At 39.1% G+C, this 21,332-nt stretch overlaps 2 protein-coding genes across 3 annotated transcripts in view; both read right to left on the bottom strand.

Moving 5' to 3' along the window:
* bves.S (blood vessel epicardial substance S homeolog) overlaps window positions 1-21,332 on the bottom strand; it is a 125,222-nt gene that overhangs the window by 81,751 nt on the left and 22,139 nt on the right. The gene's annotated exons all lie outside the window — the stretch shown is intronic.
* popdc3.S (popeye domain containing 3 S homeolog) lies at window positions 1,166-10,902 on the bottom strand. The gene is made up of 3 exons (XM_018265413.2): window positions 10,111-10,902; window positions 2,817-2,925; window positions 1,166-1,709 (listed from the first exon to the last, which is right to left on the bottom strand). Exons 1-3 carry the CDS (start codon window positions 10,599-10,601, stop codon window positions 1,440-1,442), a joined length of 870 nt encoding a protein of 289 aa, XP_018120902.1. The 5' UTR covers window positions 10,602-10,902; the 3' UTR covers window positions 1,166-1,439.

Here is a 21,332-nt window from a genome sequence, read left to right as displayed (position 1 = left end):
TTCTTTCTAAAATAAAATAATACAAAAAAATACTACTTTGTATTGTTTTTTTCCCTTAAAAAATATACTTTTGTCACAACGAGGGATGGGCGAATTTTTTTGCCTTGTTTCGCCATGGAAATGACGCCCATAGACTTGTATGGTGTCGTGCGTCAAAAACAATTTTCGCCGTGCTTCAAAATCATTTTGATGCCCATAGACTTTAATGGGTGTCTGCAACAATTCGCCGGCGTCAAATTTTTGGGCGCAACTAAACGGGTCAAATTTGCCCATCCCTAGTCACAACTAACGCATAGAGAAGTTTCTAAGTCACATTAGTCCCTACTAATAAAAGTTTGTCCTAAAGAGAACGGCGACAAAACTGCATATGTTTACTTATTATTCCTGTATTATTTATTTCCCAATTTGCCGGAAATAAAATGTATTACAATGTTTCATGAATGTATGAATATGAAAAAGATGGGTCCAACTTGTTGCCATTTGGCTGCTGATGAGCAACCAAGGCCACAAGGAAGGCATCAATAGAGGAACGACTTATACATCAGTACAAGATACTCCTTAAACTTTAAGGAACATTTTACCCACATGTGTCTATAAAAATATATTACATAAAACTGCTCATGTGTAAAACCCTGCTTCATATAAACTATTTTCATAATAATATACTTTTTTAGTAGTATGTGCCATTGGATAATCATTAATAGAAAATTGCCATTTTAAGAAATAAGGGCCACCCCCTGGGATACTATGATTCACGGTGCACATAAACAAACCAAACATGTTAGGTCACAAGAGTCAATTAATGGACAAAGTTCCTGTTACAGTTAGAGCTGCTGTATTTTTGGTCAGGTGATCTCTGAGGCAGTACACAGACCATCACAAAATGGTGGTTCAGGATAAGAGATATAGAAGGGCAATATTTACTCAAATATTTATTCCAGTTTGGTAAGATCCTTTAATATGCCACTTAATATGATTCTGTTGCTTAAGTATTCATTTTGGGGCAACAGTTTTCCTTTAATGCACAACATGCAAAGTTCAATATCGATCCCCAGAGTATAAAGGTTGTAGGTACACTGTAAGAAAGCAATAAATACATTTTTACCATGTGGCAAAAGGTATTTTCCCTTTTTTGTTTTTAAAGGACAACTAGTCACTAGTCATATAACCACTCAGTTGAGCTTTAATTTGGCATTAAAAACAACTTGTAATTTATAACTTATGAGGCAGCACTGCTATTCCAATGTACTGTTAGCATTCCAGTATAAAAAAAATAATTTAATTTGAAAGAATAAGTACTGTTTATGATGAATATAGTCAAATGGCACTTCCCAACCAATATGGAGGTTATTATGAACTGCTGAGGGTGAAGGTTAATGCATGAACAACCCCAAGCACACGAGGTAAGAGGAGAGAGTCTTTCATGACGCTTTATTCTGTCAAGGAGATTTCTGAATCCGGATCATGGGAGATGTTGATGGTTCTTGGTCTGATAATGCCCTGTGGTAATAGTTTGGTAGCCTAATGTCAAATCGAAAACCACTGTCTACGAAGACTTTTTCATTCAGTGTGTACAGTTTATCAGCAATGTCACTGCTAATCAACAGTGAAAACAGTCTAGCGAGAAAACGGTGCTTTGCAAATAACAAATACAGTTTCTTCCGCCTCCAAGTAACATATCGGCACTTTGTTTCAGCAGTAAGAGTTACCTGGAAATTAAAATAATACAAAAAAACTGCTTTAATAGACAAGAACTCTAACTTCTCCTATATTCTAAATTTTCCCCACAGCATATATATTGATCTTTGGTGAAAACTTTAATAAGTATTTGTTACAATAATACATTATTTTTACAATCACCCATCTGATCTACAGAACTTAAAGGGAAAGGGTCACCCAATGTAATTTAGACCTCACTCCTAACAGAAGAGCTTCTACATAACGTCTAAGAAGAAAGTGAAATAGAAGAAAGAGAATCCTTTGAACTGGCAACAAAAAGAGAACTGTCCCACGTGTCTCATTTTTTTGCATGGAATTTGCCATTCACTAGCAGTGACAGATTCATTTGACCAGACAGATGCCTAGGATGACCACCTTGGTGGTATTTCACTAGTCTACCCATAAAATAGCAGCTAGGGCTGGAGCCATTATTACAAATGTATCTGAAATATACTTGCCAGTAAATATTAAGCACCCTCTTGTAATACCCTAATTCACCCCAATTCCTTACCCACCCACTGATGCCATCGCTTCTCCCCTTTACCGCATTGTTCTGCCCCTCCAATCATGCCCAGGCTGGTACTTTAAGAATCCAATGGGTGCAACCTTACAGACACATGGGTACACCCAAGTGAGCCATGGGCTCAACTTTTTTTTATTCTGGATATTTGCTTCACTGTCAACTATACACTACTTGTTTAACACAACTAGGAGGGCAAGAAATAGATTATAAAATGATACCTTATAAAAGATTTAATCAATAAAAAACAGTGAAAAGGCAATTTTTAGATTCTGATCAGTGCACCTCTATATACCACATTATTAATAAAATGAGTGATATCTAAGGCAAAGTAAACAAATAACAGATTTATGTACGATTTAATTTCTGCGGTAGGACTTCACCTTCTAACTCTGTCTATCCTGCAGATACTACCAGGCCCCACAGAGACAAATGCTGACATGCTCAGCTCCAAATATAGCCCCTTTAATCTACTGAACACTATATGTTAAGTAAAATAAGAATAAAAGTCTGAACAAAGGATACAATCACACCTTTATAGCATCTCTACAGAACAATTTTTAAATCAGTTTTGTACCTGAAAAATCCCTTCTTCTGAAGGTTTAAGCGAGTCCCATTCTGGAGAATCCAGGAACTGAAGAGGAAAAATGTAATGAAGGAACTCCCCATCTACTGTTACTCGTATCCTGCCAAATTTATAAGATGTACAAAATTAGCATGCTGAAATTAAAAACAAAAAATGCCCAGAATAACTTACTATGACTAATTTTTTTTAAGTTCATACACCTAACAATCAATATCAATCAGTTATCGTAGGATAATGAAGAATTTGGGGTCTCAAAGGGTGGGATGGTTATGAGCTAAATTTTCATCAGGGAATGTGTGCAGGTATACATTCAACTGGAGATCGTGAAGGCCAGATGGGGTGCAATTAAATATTTACTTATTGTCCTAAATATTCCTGGAACAACAACAAGGTGACTGATTTTGTTAAGTTTGTGCAATACAATAAGAGAGGACTTCACCACATGTTGAATAACGAAAGGGGTACAATCTGCTGGTCTTTGCTCTGATAACAGTTTGGATTGTATGTAAGATCATACAACCACAAATGTTTCCTCTGACTTGTTGCATGTAAATACCTATATTTATATTCACTGCCATAGCGCTGCAGGCCTGCTTCAATGCAGATGTGCAGTTTATTCCCATTTTAACCAACTTCATTTCCAGAGGCAGATCAACATTTTTCACAAACAGACTTTGAGATTGTGATGGTTAAAATGGTTCCATCTATTCTTGGTCTTAATGTAAAGCATGTTTAGATTCTGTTCTGTTTATCCTTTCTTTCCATGGAAAGGAATGCAAAGCATCAGAAGCCCCTCTGACAAGAGCCAAGTGTGTGAGAAGTGATAAGCTTTGGTGGGAAATCTGCCTTAGCTGCCAAAGTGTTTGTGGACACTGTTTAACATCACTGGAATCCGCATTGTGTTCGTAGTTTAGCTGGTTTACATAGACGGCATCTAACAAGCAATTAATCACATGGTTCAGGTGCCATTTATCCTAAGGTTGGCTTTGTTTATACAGCAATAGAATTTCCAGTACAGGAATGGGACCCAACCAGTAGCTTGTGAGCAACATGTTGCTCTTGAACCCCTTGGATGTTGCTCCCTTTGGCATCAAAGCAAGTTTTGGTTTCATAAAAACCAGGTGCACTGCCAAACAGAGTCTCAATGTAGGTTGACAATCCACATAGGGGCTTCCAAATGGCCGAAACACAGCCCTTATTTGGCACCTCAAGAACATTTTTCATGCTAGTGCTGCTCCCCAACTCCTTTTACTTCTGAATGTTGCTCACGGCTTCAAAAGGTTTGGGATCCCTGCCTTAAGTCTACTAGAAAATCATTTAAACAATATAGGCTGGTTTTGCCTCTAATAAGGACTAATTACATCTTAGTTTGGATAAAGTACAATGTACGGTTTTATTATTACAGAGAAAAAGGAAATACTTTTTAAAAATTTTATCTGGATAAAATGGAGTCTGTGTAAGACAACCTACCCGTAATTCAGTGCTTTCTGGAGAACAGGTTTCCAAATAACGAATCCCATAGTTGTAATTGCTCTTTAAAGTGACTAATGTCGTTAAGGAATGTGATTAACGTATACTAATTTGTATAGGAATTGCACAGACTAGTTTATAACATATAGCCATCTTAATTCATGCAATGCAGTCTCGAATAACGGTTTAGTGGTTGTGCTGTTTATGAATAAAATCTGTGCCACCTCCTCAACTAGTAAAAATTTAAAATCCCACAAGACTAAAAGCTCTGTACTAAAAGCTTGTCAGTCAAGGAATGTCAGCAGTGGCCAAACCGAGGCTGCGATAAGCATGAGAACATAATGCCCCCTATGACAATGAACCCCCAAAAAGCTATCCAATCACATTTCTGAACCCTCCACAGTTATGTTTTCTAAAATTTACATTGGCATATACCCAGCATCTTGGAAAAATTCAAATAAAAGTGTAGGAGATGTTCAAGCTGCTAAACCCATTTACAGTTACAGAACTTTTGGAGTTTTAAGGGAAAATAAAGCACTATCACTAAAATCACTATAAACTAAAGCAGTGCTGTCCAACTTCTATGGTACCGAGGGCCGGAAATTTTTCTAATCTACATAGTGAAGGGCCGATACCGAAAGCCAGTGTTAGCCACTCCCTGTTTTTAGACCACACCCACTTTAAACCACACCCATGTTACCACAAGACCATGTCCATATTTATAGCACACCAAAAAACCAAATGGTTGGTGCTCACTATAGGGATCAGGGCTGGAACTAGGGGTAGGCAGAGTAGGCAGCTGTCTAGGGCGCCATCATTGAGGGGCGCATTTTTTTTTTTTAAAGGTTTGAGGGGCACACTTTTAAGGATATTTTTTTTTGTTTTTAAATGTTTTCTTTTTTTCAAGTGTTTATTTAATGATTTGTTTCAGTAATCATGGTCACCCAGTTGGGTGGAGTCCATCTCCTTCACCCTCTTACCGGCAAGTAATAGCTCCTTCTTTGCAGTGCAGCGCGACGTGCATTCACGCGTCATTGACATCACTGATGTGTTGGGTGACAGAGAGAGGCAGAGATCTGACTGGCCTGCTTGGTGTGGCTCTCGCTGCTCTCAGCCTTGCACAGTTGCACTGAACTGAAGACATTCTTTCTATTACTATAAAGTGTGAAGCTTCCTGCTGGCACAGCCAGGTACAGATTTGGGGCCCATATGTTTGCTGTTGCTGCTGGGTGCTGGCACAGGTACATAAATACTTGGGGGCAATATGATTTTTGGCTGCTGGTGGGACAGGTAAAGATCGGCGGCAATATGATGGCTGCAGGAGGGCTGTATGATAATTGGCTGCTGAGCTTGCTGGTACAGGTATGGGGGGCAGTAATATAAATTAAAAAATGTTGTACACTTTCTTGCTCTCTTTATTTAAAAACCATCATGGTAAGGAGGGAAATGGTAATGCAGGACAGGGGGGCACTGAGTGAAGCTCTTGCCTAGGGTGCCAAACTACCTTGTGCCTGCCCTGGCAAGGATGTCACTCATATGTGAAAAAAGTTAAGTAATATTAAGACATACCCATAAATCCATATGCTTCCTCCTCCCCTGTGTATAATACAGTACCCCAGCATATGATTAAACACCTTAGGGGCCACTAACAATAATTTTCAAATGCTAACAAACCCCCAGAACAAATACCAAAGTATGACACACACAGGGAGCATATGGAAGGCAGAACAGAGCAGGAGACAGGAAAACCAGGACCAGTCTAATATGTACTACATACAGTGACACAGTGCTGGTGCCTCATTAGCATTTTAAATAAGGTGTGAACAGGCAGTTTCAGTCTGGGTCTCAGGTGTGAACAGTACAGGCTTTAGGGGATTGAACAATAGAGGTGTCACAAGTGTGAACAATACAGGGGGATCACAGGTGTGAACAATACAGGGGATTACAGTGTGAATTTGAGGTTTAAACAATGCAGGGGCCAGTTAACCTCTCTAGTGATACCTTTTAAATTTTACATATGGTAAACAGACACAGCAGGCAGACTTTGATGTGGAGGGCTATATAAGGGGGGGCCGCCGGCCGCCAGTTGGACAGCCCTGAACTAAAGGACAATATGCCTTGGAAAATTCTTCTTTTCCTGGGTCTGTCTCAAATCTTGAACCAAGAAACAAAGTGTGTAGAGTTAGGGACATATGGAAAGCTAAGCAGATTTGCAAGAGCAGAAATGTAAGAGCTTTTTAAAAGGGTTAGTCTCCTTTATATCATGTTATAGATGAGTCTATGATAATCAACTTTTCAGTCTATTCTGCAGCTGATAATTCTGTCCTGAGCTTGAAACAGGGTTGTACTTGTATTAGTCACACAAATTGTGTCAGCGAAACGACTGAAGTGTGGACAGATTGAAATGATTAGTGTGCGCTTGATGGAGAATGACAATATACACATTATTAGAGACAGGCTGAAGAGGTGAGTTAGGTGAATTTCATTTTAGAGTTGTGATATAATTTAGTCAAGTAAGGAGGGTTAGGGCCTGGAAAAGCGCATATGAACAAAACATTAGGGTCCCCTTGTGACATAAGAAACTGTTAAATATGTTTACTGCAATGTCTGACCTTGAAAACAATGTTACCTCAAAAAAATATAAAGTCAACAAGTGTCCCAGGTGTCGGAGTCAGATTTTGAGTGACAGTTCTAATACATCATTACTGTGTACTTGCGTTGAAAAAATAAGCTATGCCTTGATTGGTTGATATTGGTTACTGGCCAAGTGGGAAATTTGCCCAGTGTTGATAAACGAGCCCAACTTGTCTTTCAGTTAGTTTTCAATCAAAATCTGACTCTGACTTCTGCATGAAATAAAAATAAAGTTATACAGAGGCGGACAGTGCAGAGTAACTACAGCATTTTTGAATTCATTTTATTGAAAAAAAAAAAGTCTAGAACTATAAAAATTATGTACTTCTCCTTACCACTAAGATTGTAGATCTCTGGGTCTGGGATTTCACTTTCAGAAATAAAGTCTTTTTTTTTCAACCTAAGAGAAACAATATGATTTCCCTTTCTTGGTGGTGGTGTGGCAGCTCTATGGGGCAGATTCCCTAAAGGGCGAAGTGATTAACGCTAGTGAAAATTCGCCAGCGCGACGCCATTTCTTAACTATGCCGATTCCCCAATGGGCACAGGCATCACTTCGCTAGCGAAGGAGATAGATGCTAGCGTTGATTCACGCTCTATCGCCAGGCCAATCTTCGCTTTGGCGAATGGACGTTACTCCGCAAATTCACTAAGATGCGGATTTTACTGAACGTATTACCTCTTGCGCCAGAATTGCCTTCTTCAATTTTTTGTCCAAAAAAACACTGGCGTCTTGTCCTTTTTTCTGCAAAAGACCGTAAATTTCTTTTTGGGTAACCAAGTTCCGCCCTACATTTCCTAACATACGGCACATAAAATATACACTGGGCTCATGTGTAGGGCAATATAACAACTCTATTTTAATTATTACGGTTCCCTGGGCTTGTGTAGTGTAATGTATTTGCTGCAACATATACATCCATGCAACTTTCACTCCCCGCCGTATGCAAATTAGCTTTGCTTGCCAAAATAACTATAGCGCAACTTCGCCAGCATTCGGCGCCCTGGATGCAACTTTGCATCTTAAAGAATTAGAGTTGTCCTGGCAAAGCCGTTGCTGGCGAATTTGCCCCTTAGTATACATGGTAAGGCCAGAGACATACAGTAGTTGAGCAAATGACATCTTTGTTTAGACATGCAACCTTCACATTACACATAGGAGACACATTCGTTTTTTATGACAAGTTCAAATTTACAAATACAGAGCTTTTATGCTCTTTATGTGCTTTACTTATGCTGCAAATTTCTAGGAGCCGATGACTGAGCTGTAGGTGGTGGTGACATGGTTTGGGGGTGGCAACACATCAGGGGGACTCCATTAAGAAGTATATACTTTTCAAGGATAACAAATATACATAAGAAGATAAATAGTTACAATTATAAAACTAAACAAACATAAAAAGCAAAAGAAAACAATACTTTGGCCATAGGCTAAGGCCATTAAAGGGGAGTCCAAATATACAGAACAATACAATAAAATGACGCCCACAGGTTTACTACATATAGAACACTATATGTGGAAGCAAAATACTGGGTGACAACAGCAATGTTGTTTAAGCACTGTGCCAAACATAAGAAATATTTACATACAACCCTCCTCCAAATGACTGTGGAGGGATAAGTATGTATTTATTGTGGAGGAAAATTTGAGGCCATCTGTCAGACAACTGCAGGTTGGTAGCAACTGGATCATGCAGCTCTTTCTGAGGGCTAGAAAAGCATCAGTTATGTCCTGACAAGTAACACAACCACAGACTTGAAAGAAGCTACAGTTGTTCACTGCATACATTACATTATATCTATTCCATTAGAATAAAGCAAAACCAAACATTATAATAAGAGACATAAGCACAAATACACTTATCTTTAAGGGAAAACTAAACTCACATAGCCAATGTAGGGTTCTCGACAGGCCCTGAGCAAAAGGGCCCTGCCATCCCATATTATTCTTCTTAATAGAGAGTTCAGCAGTGAATCTGGTGCAGCAAAAAGGAGCAGCAACTGGCACCACAAAGCGAAGTGGGCAAATATGGCGGCCACCAACTGTGATGTACAATGACTTAGCAAGATTGGGGCGGATGCGTTAAACAGTTTTGGAGAATGATATTGCAGCAGTATAGGAAGGGACCAGTGCATGGGTCCTTTGCCAGCTAAGTGAGTTTAGTTTTCTTCTTAAATGCCATTATTTTTAAAAGCAAAACAGAAGGAAAAACACTAATTTAATAGCTGAAAGCTAATTCTAAAGTTGAGTTATATGTGAATAAATGGGATTGCTCTATATTATAAATGTTATATTATTATTTTTCAGTTACAAGCATGCCCAACTGTATTCTGTTTAATTTATGAGCATGTTTGGTGGGCCAAAAATAAAAAACAAATATATTAGAGATATTCGGTGGTGGGTTTTTAATGTCTTTATACAATGTATGGAGTATTGAGTTTTAGCTTGTATGCTCTATTAAAATGTGTCCTAAAAAGATATTTGATTTTAAAGCATCACATTGATACATAATGGATCAACCAAAAGCAGCCCAGCAGCCAATCCATGGCCCACACATTATATGTGCATCTATTAAAACTGCTCAGCATGTCCACACATCCTATAAAAGCAGATGCCAAGATGTCACCAGCCAGCTGTTCAATGAGGGGACATCTATGGATGAGAAATTTAATGCGACAAAGGCAATTATATAAGATTACTAGAGAGTATTATATTTGCAGCTTTTGTCGGTTATTTTTACAAACACAGTTATACATATTAGAAATGCACTGAGAGTTGCAGTTGAAGGCTGTTGCTGATTGCTCAAGTGTTCCCAGGAGTAACTTATTTCCTTGTGCTGCACTGCTTGCAATAGCTGAGCACATTTATCACTAATAGACAGAGGTCCCACTTCACTATGTGGATATGGGCAGAGGCTAGACACTATAAAAATGATGAGCTGCACATCTTCACAACAGTGGCAATGAGTATTCATATGTTGGCAACATAAATACACTTTACATTGAGGCAAGAATGATGACCCAATGTGCTCTAGTGTTTGTAGTGGTCCCACTCCTTTTGCATGTTAGTTTGTTCTCATATCCCTGAGTATACTAGCCTTTAAGATTTGTATTGACAAAATAAAACACTGACATACAAATAATGAATGTAGTACCGTAGAGTGATTGAATGCTGGCATACCTTCCTGATACAAGCAGAGAGAGTTTGTCAATGGGCGTTTTTCCTTGAACAGCATAACAATGATCTCTTTCCAGCGTCACTACCTCTGCATTACAGTATGAGATGATCTTCCGAAATATAGTTAGCGAGATCCCAAGGGGTTTGAAAATTGCAGAGTACACATCTTGGAATTCTTTGTCAAATGTGACACTCCTCAGCTGATAGGCAAGGTGAATGATCTGCACAATACAGATCAGAAGAAGGATAAAGTTCCAGGAGAACACATCGGCAGCACAAACATCCATCCAAGCCCATATAGAGATGCAGAGGAAACTTATAGCAAATAAAATGTACACATAGAGAAGCCCAAAGTATCCACTTCCTCCCATGCAGCCCAATACAAAGAGAACACTGGCCAGGTGGTAAATGGATCCTTCGGCCTCCTGCTTCCAGTCACTACACACTGGATGTCCTATCACAAGTCTCTCCCAGAAAGTCACATTTTCTCCCATGGCTGTAGCCAGAAAGGCAACGTTTACATCACGCTGGTATGCAGCTGCTTACAGTTTCTGTCATTTGTATTCCCACATGCTTTTAGGTTTGTATTAAGTTTCAATGTGGCAGTACAGGTAAAAGCCAGTGCTTCGTGGTATGCCTGCATGATCCTTCTTTTTATTCAATTCATTCAGAAATGCCTATAAGTAAAAGCTCCTCAGCATTACGCAGGCTGAATTTCACCAAGAGACGTCTTACACATTGCAGCTTACATCCTGGAAAATAGCTATCCATGCTTCTTTGTATGTTGGATATATTCTGTAGAAGACAAATATGAATAAAACAGATTATCAATTGAGCAGTATTCTACTCAACCTAATGTTAGTATTGCAAAGGAGAAGCACACCATACTCCGGCTCCTGCCTTTAAAACATTTATTAGGTTGATAGAATATAGAGTAGAAGTATAATGTGCTTTTTCCCTTTTTCCAAGATATTATTGTGTTGGGCTTGGTGTGCCAAAGACAAAAGAGTTTTTGGAGTATTGCAAAGGAACCATCAAATTTTGTTATGTTTACCAAGAAAATGGGTTCTTAGTAAAAAAAAAAAAAAAAAAAAAAAAGGCTCTAAATACACCATTTGTTTATACACACAGAGATGTCCTAGTGTAGCTTATTGAGACTGACTATACAGTAAATAATTTTCAAATGATTTACAAATCTAAATGTCCCATACTATTATTGGGACATTTAGATTTCTGGGATTGTTTGCCTCCATTATTGTATCACTATCCTAATAAGTACTCTTCAATAAATGCACATATCTGAAAAAATTATAGGTAGCAACAATAATTGCAGGGTAGTCTGCACCCTTTCCGAAGCCCTGTGCTTTACAAGTTCTGGTGCATTGAAGACCATGAAGAAATTAACAAATATTAATACCACCTAACAGAGAAACCACCACACGACATATGGAAGCCTTTATTTACAGAGCTCTCATCAACCATTTTATTCTTAACCTTTCCATCAAATTTAAATTGAACTTTCTTCTTGATTAACAAATGTTGACAACCAGCACATCCAATGTGATAGCTTTCAATTAAACTCAGTGTCAGCATAATCTCCATAAATGACAAACAAATTATCACCACACAATATCAACTAACACAAATTGACTTGCTGCTTCAAAGTGTTTTTCTTTTTACAACACAATAGATTCCAAAACAAAACAACTGGGTTTGTACACAGATTTTTCACCTTAGTATATTGATTTTTTTCCCTGCAACTGAGATAATGGTTCGGCCTCTTGACAAAGCCACGAGTTGTGGCGAAACAGCTGTCGAGGTTCAGCGTTCGCATACGCTGCAGGGAAACCCCTCTGGACTGTACTTTGGCGTGACTGGGTGAGATCTGGGAACAGCGAAGCTGCATAGCCGACCGAAGGACGCGGAAGCCTCTCGCGAACGTAACCTGCTACACGGTCTGTACATCTAAACATTTCCCTTTGAGGGTCATAGGACCGCTACAGAGAGCGGTGGACTTAGTACTTATAAACAGTTTTTTTGGGGAAATACACGCTGTGACATTCCGATTTGGATTTCATAATTGCCATTGCACACTGCAGGCATGTTAACCCCTTCCCAGACCCACACAGATCCCAGCACGCCAAGTAAGCATTAACCCAAATATTGGAGTTACCTGACTGCGGATCTACAAGTATATAAGACCCAGGGCACTACCCCGAAAATCCGTTTTACATCATATTAAGAAGGGCAATATTCGCATGCTGGTTGTTTACAAGTTTTGGAACTTTTTCCTGTTTAGGAACAAGATGGATTTACCCATTTGATTCCTATTGAGCAAAGGTGCCCACAAGCGCACATTTACATTTCTGCTCCTGAGCTTCCTCATTATATTACCAACGGTGTATTTTTTATCACTACATTCAATAGCATGCTAATTTTTTCCTTAGCTGGTCTACATAATCAGCTTTTGGGGTTTTTTGTCTTTTCAGAAGGGATCCCTTCAGTTCTATATGCAGCGCTGCTTGTCATTTTAAATGCTTTTAACCTCACTTGTCCAATATGGCATGGTGTTGAATAAAAATTGCTTTTTATTTTATTTTTGACATATATTTATCTATATCATTTATAAATCGTTCCAGACACTTGTAGTTTGGGGAAGAGTCCCCTGTGTCTCTTTGTTTATATATACTGAGATAATGAGAGTTACCTCATTTTCTGCACAGTACCAGGTTGCCCACTTGGACAAGACTCTCTTGGTTTCAATTAACGACTAACTGCTTATTTGGAAATCACTTTTTAGACATAATATCCAATTCACCTAAACTGGTGACTATTGCAAATGAATGTATCATTTGTTATTTAATGTATAGCCCTTACAGACAAAATTGCTGCACAGCTTTTGTTTATTGTAAAACTACAGAGTAATCTATAATTGTTTAAAGGGGGCATATAGCATACATTTTACAATGCATTAACCCATGTAAAATAATGTAAAATAGAAGAAACAAGACATAAAAAAGGGCATTAACTCAAGGGATGAAAACATAATTATGCCTCTTTATAGGTCCCTGGTAAGGCCTCATCTGGCGTATGCAGTAAAGTTTTGGACTCCAGTCCTTAAGAGGGATATAAATGAGCTGGAGAGAGTGCAGAGACGTGCAACTAAACTTGTTAGAGGGATGGAAGACTTAAATTATGAGGGTAGACTGTCAAGGTTGGGGTTGTTTTCTCTGGAAAAAAGGCGCTTGCGAGGGGACATGATTACACTTTACAAGTACATTAGAGGACATTATAGACAAATAGCAGGGGACCTTTTTACCCATATAGAGGATCACCGTACCAGAGGCCACCCCTTTAGACTAGAAGAAAAGAACTTTCATTTGAAGCAACGTAGGGGGTTCTTCACGGTCAGGACTTAATGTCTTTAAGAATGGCTTGGATTAATTTTTGGACAGACATAATATCAAAGGCTATTGTGATACTAAGCTCTATAATTAGTATAGGTATGGGTATATAGAATTTAATTAAAAGTAGGGAGGGTGTGTGTGTGTGTATGGATGCTGGGTTTTCATTTGGAGGGGGTGAACTTGATGGACTTTGTACTTTTTCAACCCAATTTAACTATGTAACTATGTAAATGGTTTTTATTTTGCATCATAAACTTCTGTATTAGATTGAAAACTGTTCTCAGCCCTCCCCCTTTACAACTTCCTGTCCAGAACTTTCCTGTATCTGTCTCTGCAGCCACCAGTTCTCTCTGCCTAAGTTAAGGTGGCCATACACGGGCCGATAAAAGCTGCCGACAGACCGTGTCGGCAGCTTATTGGCCCGTGTATGGGGGCCCCCGACGGGCTTCCCCGATCGAGATCTGGCCGAAAGTCGGCCAGATCTCGATCGGATGGGATTAAAAATCCCGTCGGATCGCGGCCGCATCTGTTTGTTGATGCGGCCCCGCGATCCGACCGCCCGTTTGGCGAACGCTAGGATCCGATCGTTGGGCCCCAGGGCCCACGATCGGATCAGCCCGATATTGCCCACCTCAAGGTGGGCATATCGGAGGGAGATCCGCTCGTTTGGCGACATCGCCAAACGAGCGGATCTATCCGTGTATGGCCACCTTTACACAACAGCAGTCACTGATGGAGGAGTGGGCGTGTCTGTGATGTCCTTTACTGCAGATATCTCTTAACCCTTACTGCTTGTTTTCCCTTCGTTGAACTGTTCCTTTCTGTTCTGTTCCTTTCCCCCCTCCCTTCCCTGCACTATTCATTTCTCTCCCTCTCTGCCATGTTCATTTAACCCCTCCCTGCAGTGTTTGTTTCACTCCCACTCTGCCCTGTTAGTTTAACCCCTCTCTGCCCTGCCTGTTTTCCTCCCACCTCCCTTCACTGCTTGCCTCCCTTGCCATGCAATAATTGTTGGTGGGGGGAAAGAAAAGCAAACTTTTTCTTTTTTTTTCTGGGGACAATGTATATTAGCAGTTAGTATAAATACCATAGTCATACTACGCAGTATTATGTTGTACACAAAAAGCAATCAACATCTTTTTTCCTTTGTAACGCCCTGCATCTGTTTTCATATATAATACAATTCCAGAACATCAGCTGCATTTATTCCCTTGCAACTCCCTGCACCTAAATATAAATTGTTCCAGAAGAGCTACATTTACTCGCTTGCAACTCCCTGCACTTGACCATAAACTGTTCCAGAACAGCTGCATTTTCCCTCGGAACTCCCTGCACCTGATCATAAATTATTCCAGAACAGCTGCATTTTACCGTGCAACTCCCTGCACCTGATCATAAATTGTTCCAGAACAGCTGCATTTTCCCCTTGCAACTCCTTGCACCTGACCATAAACTGTTTCACAACAGCAGCATTTCCCTTTGCAACTCACTGCACCTGATCATAAATTGTTCCAGAACAGCTGCATTTATTCCCTTGCAACTCCCTGCACCTTATCATATATCAGTATGAAGGAAAACAAACCTACAGCTGCTGTTCTGGCATAACAAAACAGTAAATAGTAATGTACACTGTTTGTATAACTTTTATAATCTAATAGAGGCAGAGAGCTGCATAGTGTATAACAATGCATTATGGACTATAAATTATGTCCAGCTGGGCATGTATATTTGTGACTGATGCCTATTTGCTATGGAACACAGGAGCATGATACTGTTTGCAGCAGCATAAGACAACTATGTGCAGGTTGGGAACAAAGGGTGGGAGGGGTTTCCCTGCAGAGTTCAGCCTGTCAGTCAGTGCTGTGACCACTTTTTGTGAGAGAATGAACAGCATCTCCCACTCTTCATTTCAGCCCAGAGCAGAAAGGATCTATCTGAAGCTCTGATATAATGAGAACTTTCTGCATCATTACATGTTTTGAGGAAGGATGAGTAATATATCTGAATATGAAGATTATATAAAATGTCTCCTTTAATATCTGCAAAAAGTCACACATATGACATACATACATTATCAAAAGAAAAATGGGTTCATATAATGAATTTAGAAGTAATTTTGTTCATTCTTTGTCCTCCAATGGTGTAAGCTAAACAAGCACACACATCTACATAGCAACACTAATGCCATATTTATAGAACTGCAGGTGAGCAATGTCTTTAAATCTGTAATCTAGATATCACTAACAAGGAAATATAGTTCATTAAAATGACTGTTTGATTTTCTCACCTGCTTGCATGCAAAGGAAATAAGCCCTCATCTGTAAGATATCCCTTAGGACTACTGTAAGAACAGGTATAAATACTTTATAGAACTCACTGTCAACAGCTTACAGGGAACCTTACTAATTCCACACAATTATTTTCTGAAATAATATTTCCATATCATTGTCCTACATTGCTGCCAATAAAATGCAATAAGTTTCACTGGGCACTGTAAATTTAATTTTTGTTAGTACAGACATGATTTTTCTTCTAATATTACTTGGAATTGGGGAAATCATTGGCTTGAGAACCTTAAACACGGGGTTAATAGAGGAGGTATTTCCTATTAGGGAGGTAGACAGTGCAAAACAGATAATCATCTTGACCATGTGTGATGAACACAATGTCTCCCCAAGACAAGACCAAGGCACTACAAAATACTAAGAATGGGCTCTTTGTGTAATGATTCCTAAAAACCATCACTGAGGATGTATATTGGCACCTCTCATGCAAAAACTTTCCCCACATTAGGTGCAGGCAAAACAGAGATATTTTGTGAAGAAAACCATCCTTGAAAACGCTATACCATCTGAACCAGAAGGGAGCTCCTGGTGCTGGCAACAATGTTACGGCCTTTAATGAACAAATTAGAACAGAAGCTAAAACCAAAGTCATGCATTATAGTATTTTTGAACCAGTGCCCAAAATTAGACAGGTATGCAGAGGGAGATTTTGAAGATTAAAGAATAAGGTATGTTTTGGGTTTATGGAGCTAACAAGCTCACTTAAAATCAATTAGTGGATTGTTTTTGGAGTACCATTGCTAGAAAGCTTCTGCACATTTTTAATTTGTATTGTGGAGAGCAATAAGTATAAGTAACATACCTCCCTTTACAAACAAGAGAAAATGAAAGAGTTGCTACTTCCATGTACAGTGCCCACACTAACATCAAGTCACATCCAATGGAATGCTGTGCAAAGAGCCCTTTAGACTTCTTGTAATGGGATAATATAATTAGAGACATATGGGAGGAAATAAGAACATAGTGGGCAGCATGTCAAGCCTAAACGGCAACATGAATAAGTAACAGATCTTTGTCATGGTGGGGAAGTGTGCAAAAAAAAAAAAAAAAAACCTCATATAATTTTCTCAATTTTACTGCTCTGCCAGGCCTTTACTGCAGCGGCTTTCAGTTGCTGTTTGTTTGTGGGCCTTTCTGTCCGAAGTTTATCCTTCAACAAGTGCATGAAATGCATGCTCAATTGGGTTCAGATCAGGTGACTGACTTTGCCATTCAAGAATATTCCACTTCTTTGCTTTAATCAACTCCTAGGGTTTTGGGTAATTGTCCAACTGTATTATAAAACGCCTTCCAATCAATTTGTTCATTTGCTTTGCTTCTTTTGCCCTGGGCACACTTTGCAAAAATTGTGCTTGTTGTGCTGGGTGAGCATATATTTAGTGCAAGAAAATAAATCTGTTCCTGGTAGTAATAAATTATGAAAATGGGAATGTTAGGCTTGGCAAATAACCTCAGAGAAAAAGCGATTTTACCCCAGACAAGTAAAAAGCAAAAGAAGAAAAAAACTTCCAGTGCTGGGCAATGCCAGCAAGGTGCCCCACCTCCCCCCCCCAAAGGCAGCCGTACAGAAACAAAGACGCACATGCGCGAGATAGGACTCTTGCATAATATTCAACTGTACCTTACTGAAAGTTCTGGGTCAAGAGCACATATTCCTGCTTCACTGCTCTTCATTACCTCCTTAGAAATAATTGTGTCCATGTTGTTGCCACCTAAAAGGTCAGACTTCAAAACATGGACATCAATCCATAACAATCATTTATTTATTTATTCTCATATTCATTTACAAGAAAATCGGCTTATATTTGTGTCATCAGAGCTCTTCTTCTAGACTTCAGTGCCATAAAGAACAAGGAAACGTGATGACAATTTTATCTATAAAAGAACTATAGAGGACCTGCTTTTTACAGTTAGGTCTATAAATATTTGGACAGAGACAACTGTTCTCTAATTTTGGTTCTGTACATTACCACAATGAATTTTAAGTGAAACAACTCAGATGCAGTTGAACTGCAAACTTTTAGCTTTAATTCCGTGGGTTGAACAAAAAGATTGCATAAAACATGTGAGGAACTAAAGCCTTTTTATAACACAATCACTTAATTTCAGTGGCTCAAAAGTAATTGGACAAATTAAAATACTGGAAAAAAAATCTTAGTTGAAAACCCTTTGATAGCAATGGCAGTCTGAAGTCTTGAACTCATGGACCAGATTCTGGGTTTCCTCCTTTTTAATGCTCTGCCAGGCCTTTACTGCTGCGGCTTTCAGTTGCTGTTTGTTTGTGGGCCTTTCTGTCTGAAGTTTAGTCTTCAACAAGTGAAATGCATGCTCAATTGAATTCAGATCAGGTGACTGACTTGGCCATTCAAGAATATTCCACTTCTTTGCTTAAATAAACTCCTGGGTTGATTTGGCTGTATGTTTTGGGTCATTGTCCATCTGTATTATGAAACACCTCCCAATCAGTTTGACAGTATGTCTCTGAACACCTCAGAATTCATTTGGCTGCTTCTGTCCTGTGTCACATCATTGATAAACACTAGTGTCCCAGGCCACTGTGTCAGGGCCCAAAGGCTCCGCTAGGATTGGTGGACCTAGGAACTGGGTTCCAACACAGTTCATGGTATCCAAGGGGTTAAGGAAGAAGAGCAGTCAAATCCAGGCAAAGGTCAGTTCAGGCAGCAAGGTAATATAACAGGCCGAAGTCAATAACTGGAATCAAGATCAGAAGAAGTAAATCACACCCAGGAGCACAATAATTTGAACCTATAATTGGGCAAGATCTGCAAGGCACTGGCGTCTTTTATAGGTAGATTTTTGCGGAAAACGAGCGTGATGAGGTCATGCGTCACAGGCCACGTTGTGCGTTGACGCTTCATGCATTTTGACACACTGGTGACATGACGCTGCACGTTTTGACACATTGGCATCAGAACGTGCCACGTGGATATCCTTGGTGCCGCCATCTTCTCCATAGTGCCGGAGCAGACCGGAGCGCCGGCAGACATTCCTTACACACTGGCAGCAAAGCACGCCCAAGCCATCACACTGCCTCTGCCATGTTTTATAGATGATGTGGATCATGAGCTGTTCCATGCCTTCTCCATACTTGCCATTTCATGCTATCATTCTTTTAGAGGTTGATCTTGGTTTCATCTGTCCAAAAAATGTTTTTCCAGAACTGTGCTGGCTTTTTTAGATGTTTTTTAGCAAAGTCCAATCTAGCCTTTCTATTCTTGAGGTTTATGAGTGGCTTGCAACTTGCAGTGCACCCTCTGTATTTACTTTCATGCAGTCTTCTCTTTATGGTAGACTTGGATATCAATACACCTACCTCCTGGAGAGTGTTGTTCACTTGTTTGGCTGTTGTGAAGGGGTTTCTCTTCACCATGGAAATGATTCTGCGATCATCCACCACTGATGTCTTCCGTGGATAGCCAGGTCTTTTTGCGTTGCTGAGTTCACCATTGCTTTCTTTCTTTCTCAGGATCTACCAAACTGTAGATTTTGCCACTCCTAATATTGTAGCAATTTCTGACTGCATGTTGTCTGTTCACAGCAAAATCTTCCACATACAAGCACCACTCCCTCAAATCAACACCGGGGCTTTTATCTGCTTAATTGATAATGAAATAACGAAGGAAATCCCCACACCTGCCCATGAACTAGCCTTTATGATATCCTTGGTTGATCCAATTGCTTTTGAGCCCCTGAAATGAAGTGATTGTGGTTAAAAAAGGCTTTAGGTCCTCACATTTATATGCAATCTTTTTGTTCAACCCACTGAATTAAAGCTGAAAGTCTGCAGTTCAACTGCATCTGAGTTGTTTTATTTAAAATTCATTGTCGTAATGTACAGAACCAAAATTAGAAAAAAGTTGACTCTGTCCAAATATTTATAGATCTAACTGTATATTACATTATTTTACCTTGTGTCAGATTAAAATGTCATCTGCACTTAACAATATTTGAGATAACACACAGCATTACCATACACTGCATGTTTTTTTGACGGAGGCTGCGGGATACTAGCAGCGAATGTTATTGTAGCTGATGCAAATAAAATATTGCCCTAGACTTAGACTCCTGTCCTTTTTATCTCAGAGGAAAGGATGAACATAGCTGTGATAAAGAGCTACATTTTCATCCAGAGAATGCATCACTGACCCCTTTGTTATTCTTCATTCATTCAACAATTCTGCTTGGTAAAAAAAAACAACATAAAAACAGTGTTCACATACAGGGAAAGTACTCTACAAAAGGCCATATGAGCAATTAAGCCAACTCTTCAAAAGCTTTGTTGTATTTATGATATCCTTGGTTGATCTTAAAATAATTTACATCAGTCACTTTTTTGTTCTAAATTAAATCGCCCTCAATAGGGATCAATGACCCCTATGGGCTCATGCACACACAAATAAAGTTACCTTTAATAACTGATAAAAGCAATCTAACTGTTCTTATTGTATAAATGATGCCTTATTGCAGGATTCACACTCACCTAGTTGCAAAAGTTAGGTGTTGTGATGCATAGGCTAAAAATGTTGGGAACAGCATCAACACCCACCCTAACCCAATGTAATACTAACCCAAAAGTCAGGTGTTGTGATGCACAGGTTAAAAATGTTGTGAACAGCACCTACACTAATCCACCCTATCCCAATCTGATACTGACGCAGTCCAGGGCACCGATTTATATAAACCCACTACTACACAATTATAAATAAAGTTCACACACACACTGAAAAAAAACATGGAAAAACTTGTCTCTAAAGAGAATAAAAGAAAGAAACATAGTTCGAACTATGGGAGGAGGTTGGTAAATTACTACGAGTGGATTATGTTCTACCTTGTTTAACACCCTTTTATGTTTTTAATGACAGAATAATATAAAGTCATACTGCTCCAATGAGCAACAGAAAGGACCCAAAGTTATACAATTTAAGCCTTGTGAACAGATCACACATTTCTCCCTGTTTTCCTCTTAAAACAATATATTATTTATCCTTCTCCATTCATACCATTTCCTCTACAGATTACATTACCTCACAGAAGACTCTCTCATCAGAACTACTAAATTACAAGACCCATTAGCACTCATTGCTTATTGATGTAAATATGGTTTGGAATGCATAAACCATTTTTGAATTCAATCTTCTTCAAAAAATGGCTGTGAATCGCTCTGAATCTGAAGGTAAATAAAAGCTGACCTGAAAAGTACTATAAATAAGTAATGATCTTTAAGCTATGGGTAATAGCATCACATTGCTTTTCTCCCTGTATATGGTGCAACCAATTGCCCTTTGACTATGAGAAGGAGTTGAGAGAGAAGAGCTGGCTAGACAAAATTGGTTTATAAATTAGACACTGAAGCAAAATCAACATATTTGAATAATAGTTGTAGGGTGATGTCAGAAACCTATAGGGCACATTGTTAATTAGATACCGTGATTCATTAACTATATGATGTATC

This window comes from Xenopus laevis, chromosome 5S, assembly GCF_017654675.1.
Source record: "Xenopus laevis strain J_2021 chromosome 5S, Xenopus_laevis_v10.1, whole genome shotgun sequence".
Classification (NCBI taxonomy): domain Eukaryota; kingdom Metazoa; phylum Chordata; class Amphibia; order Anura; family Pipidae; genus Xenopus; species Xenopus laevis.
Note: the sequence above shows the minus strand (reverse complement) of the source record. Positions and strands in the feature narration are given on the sequence as shown.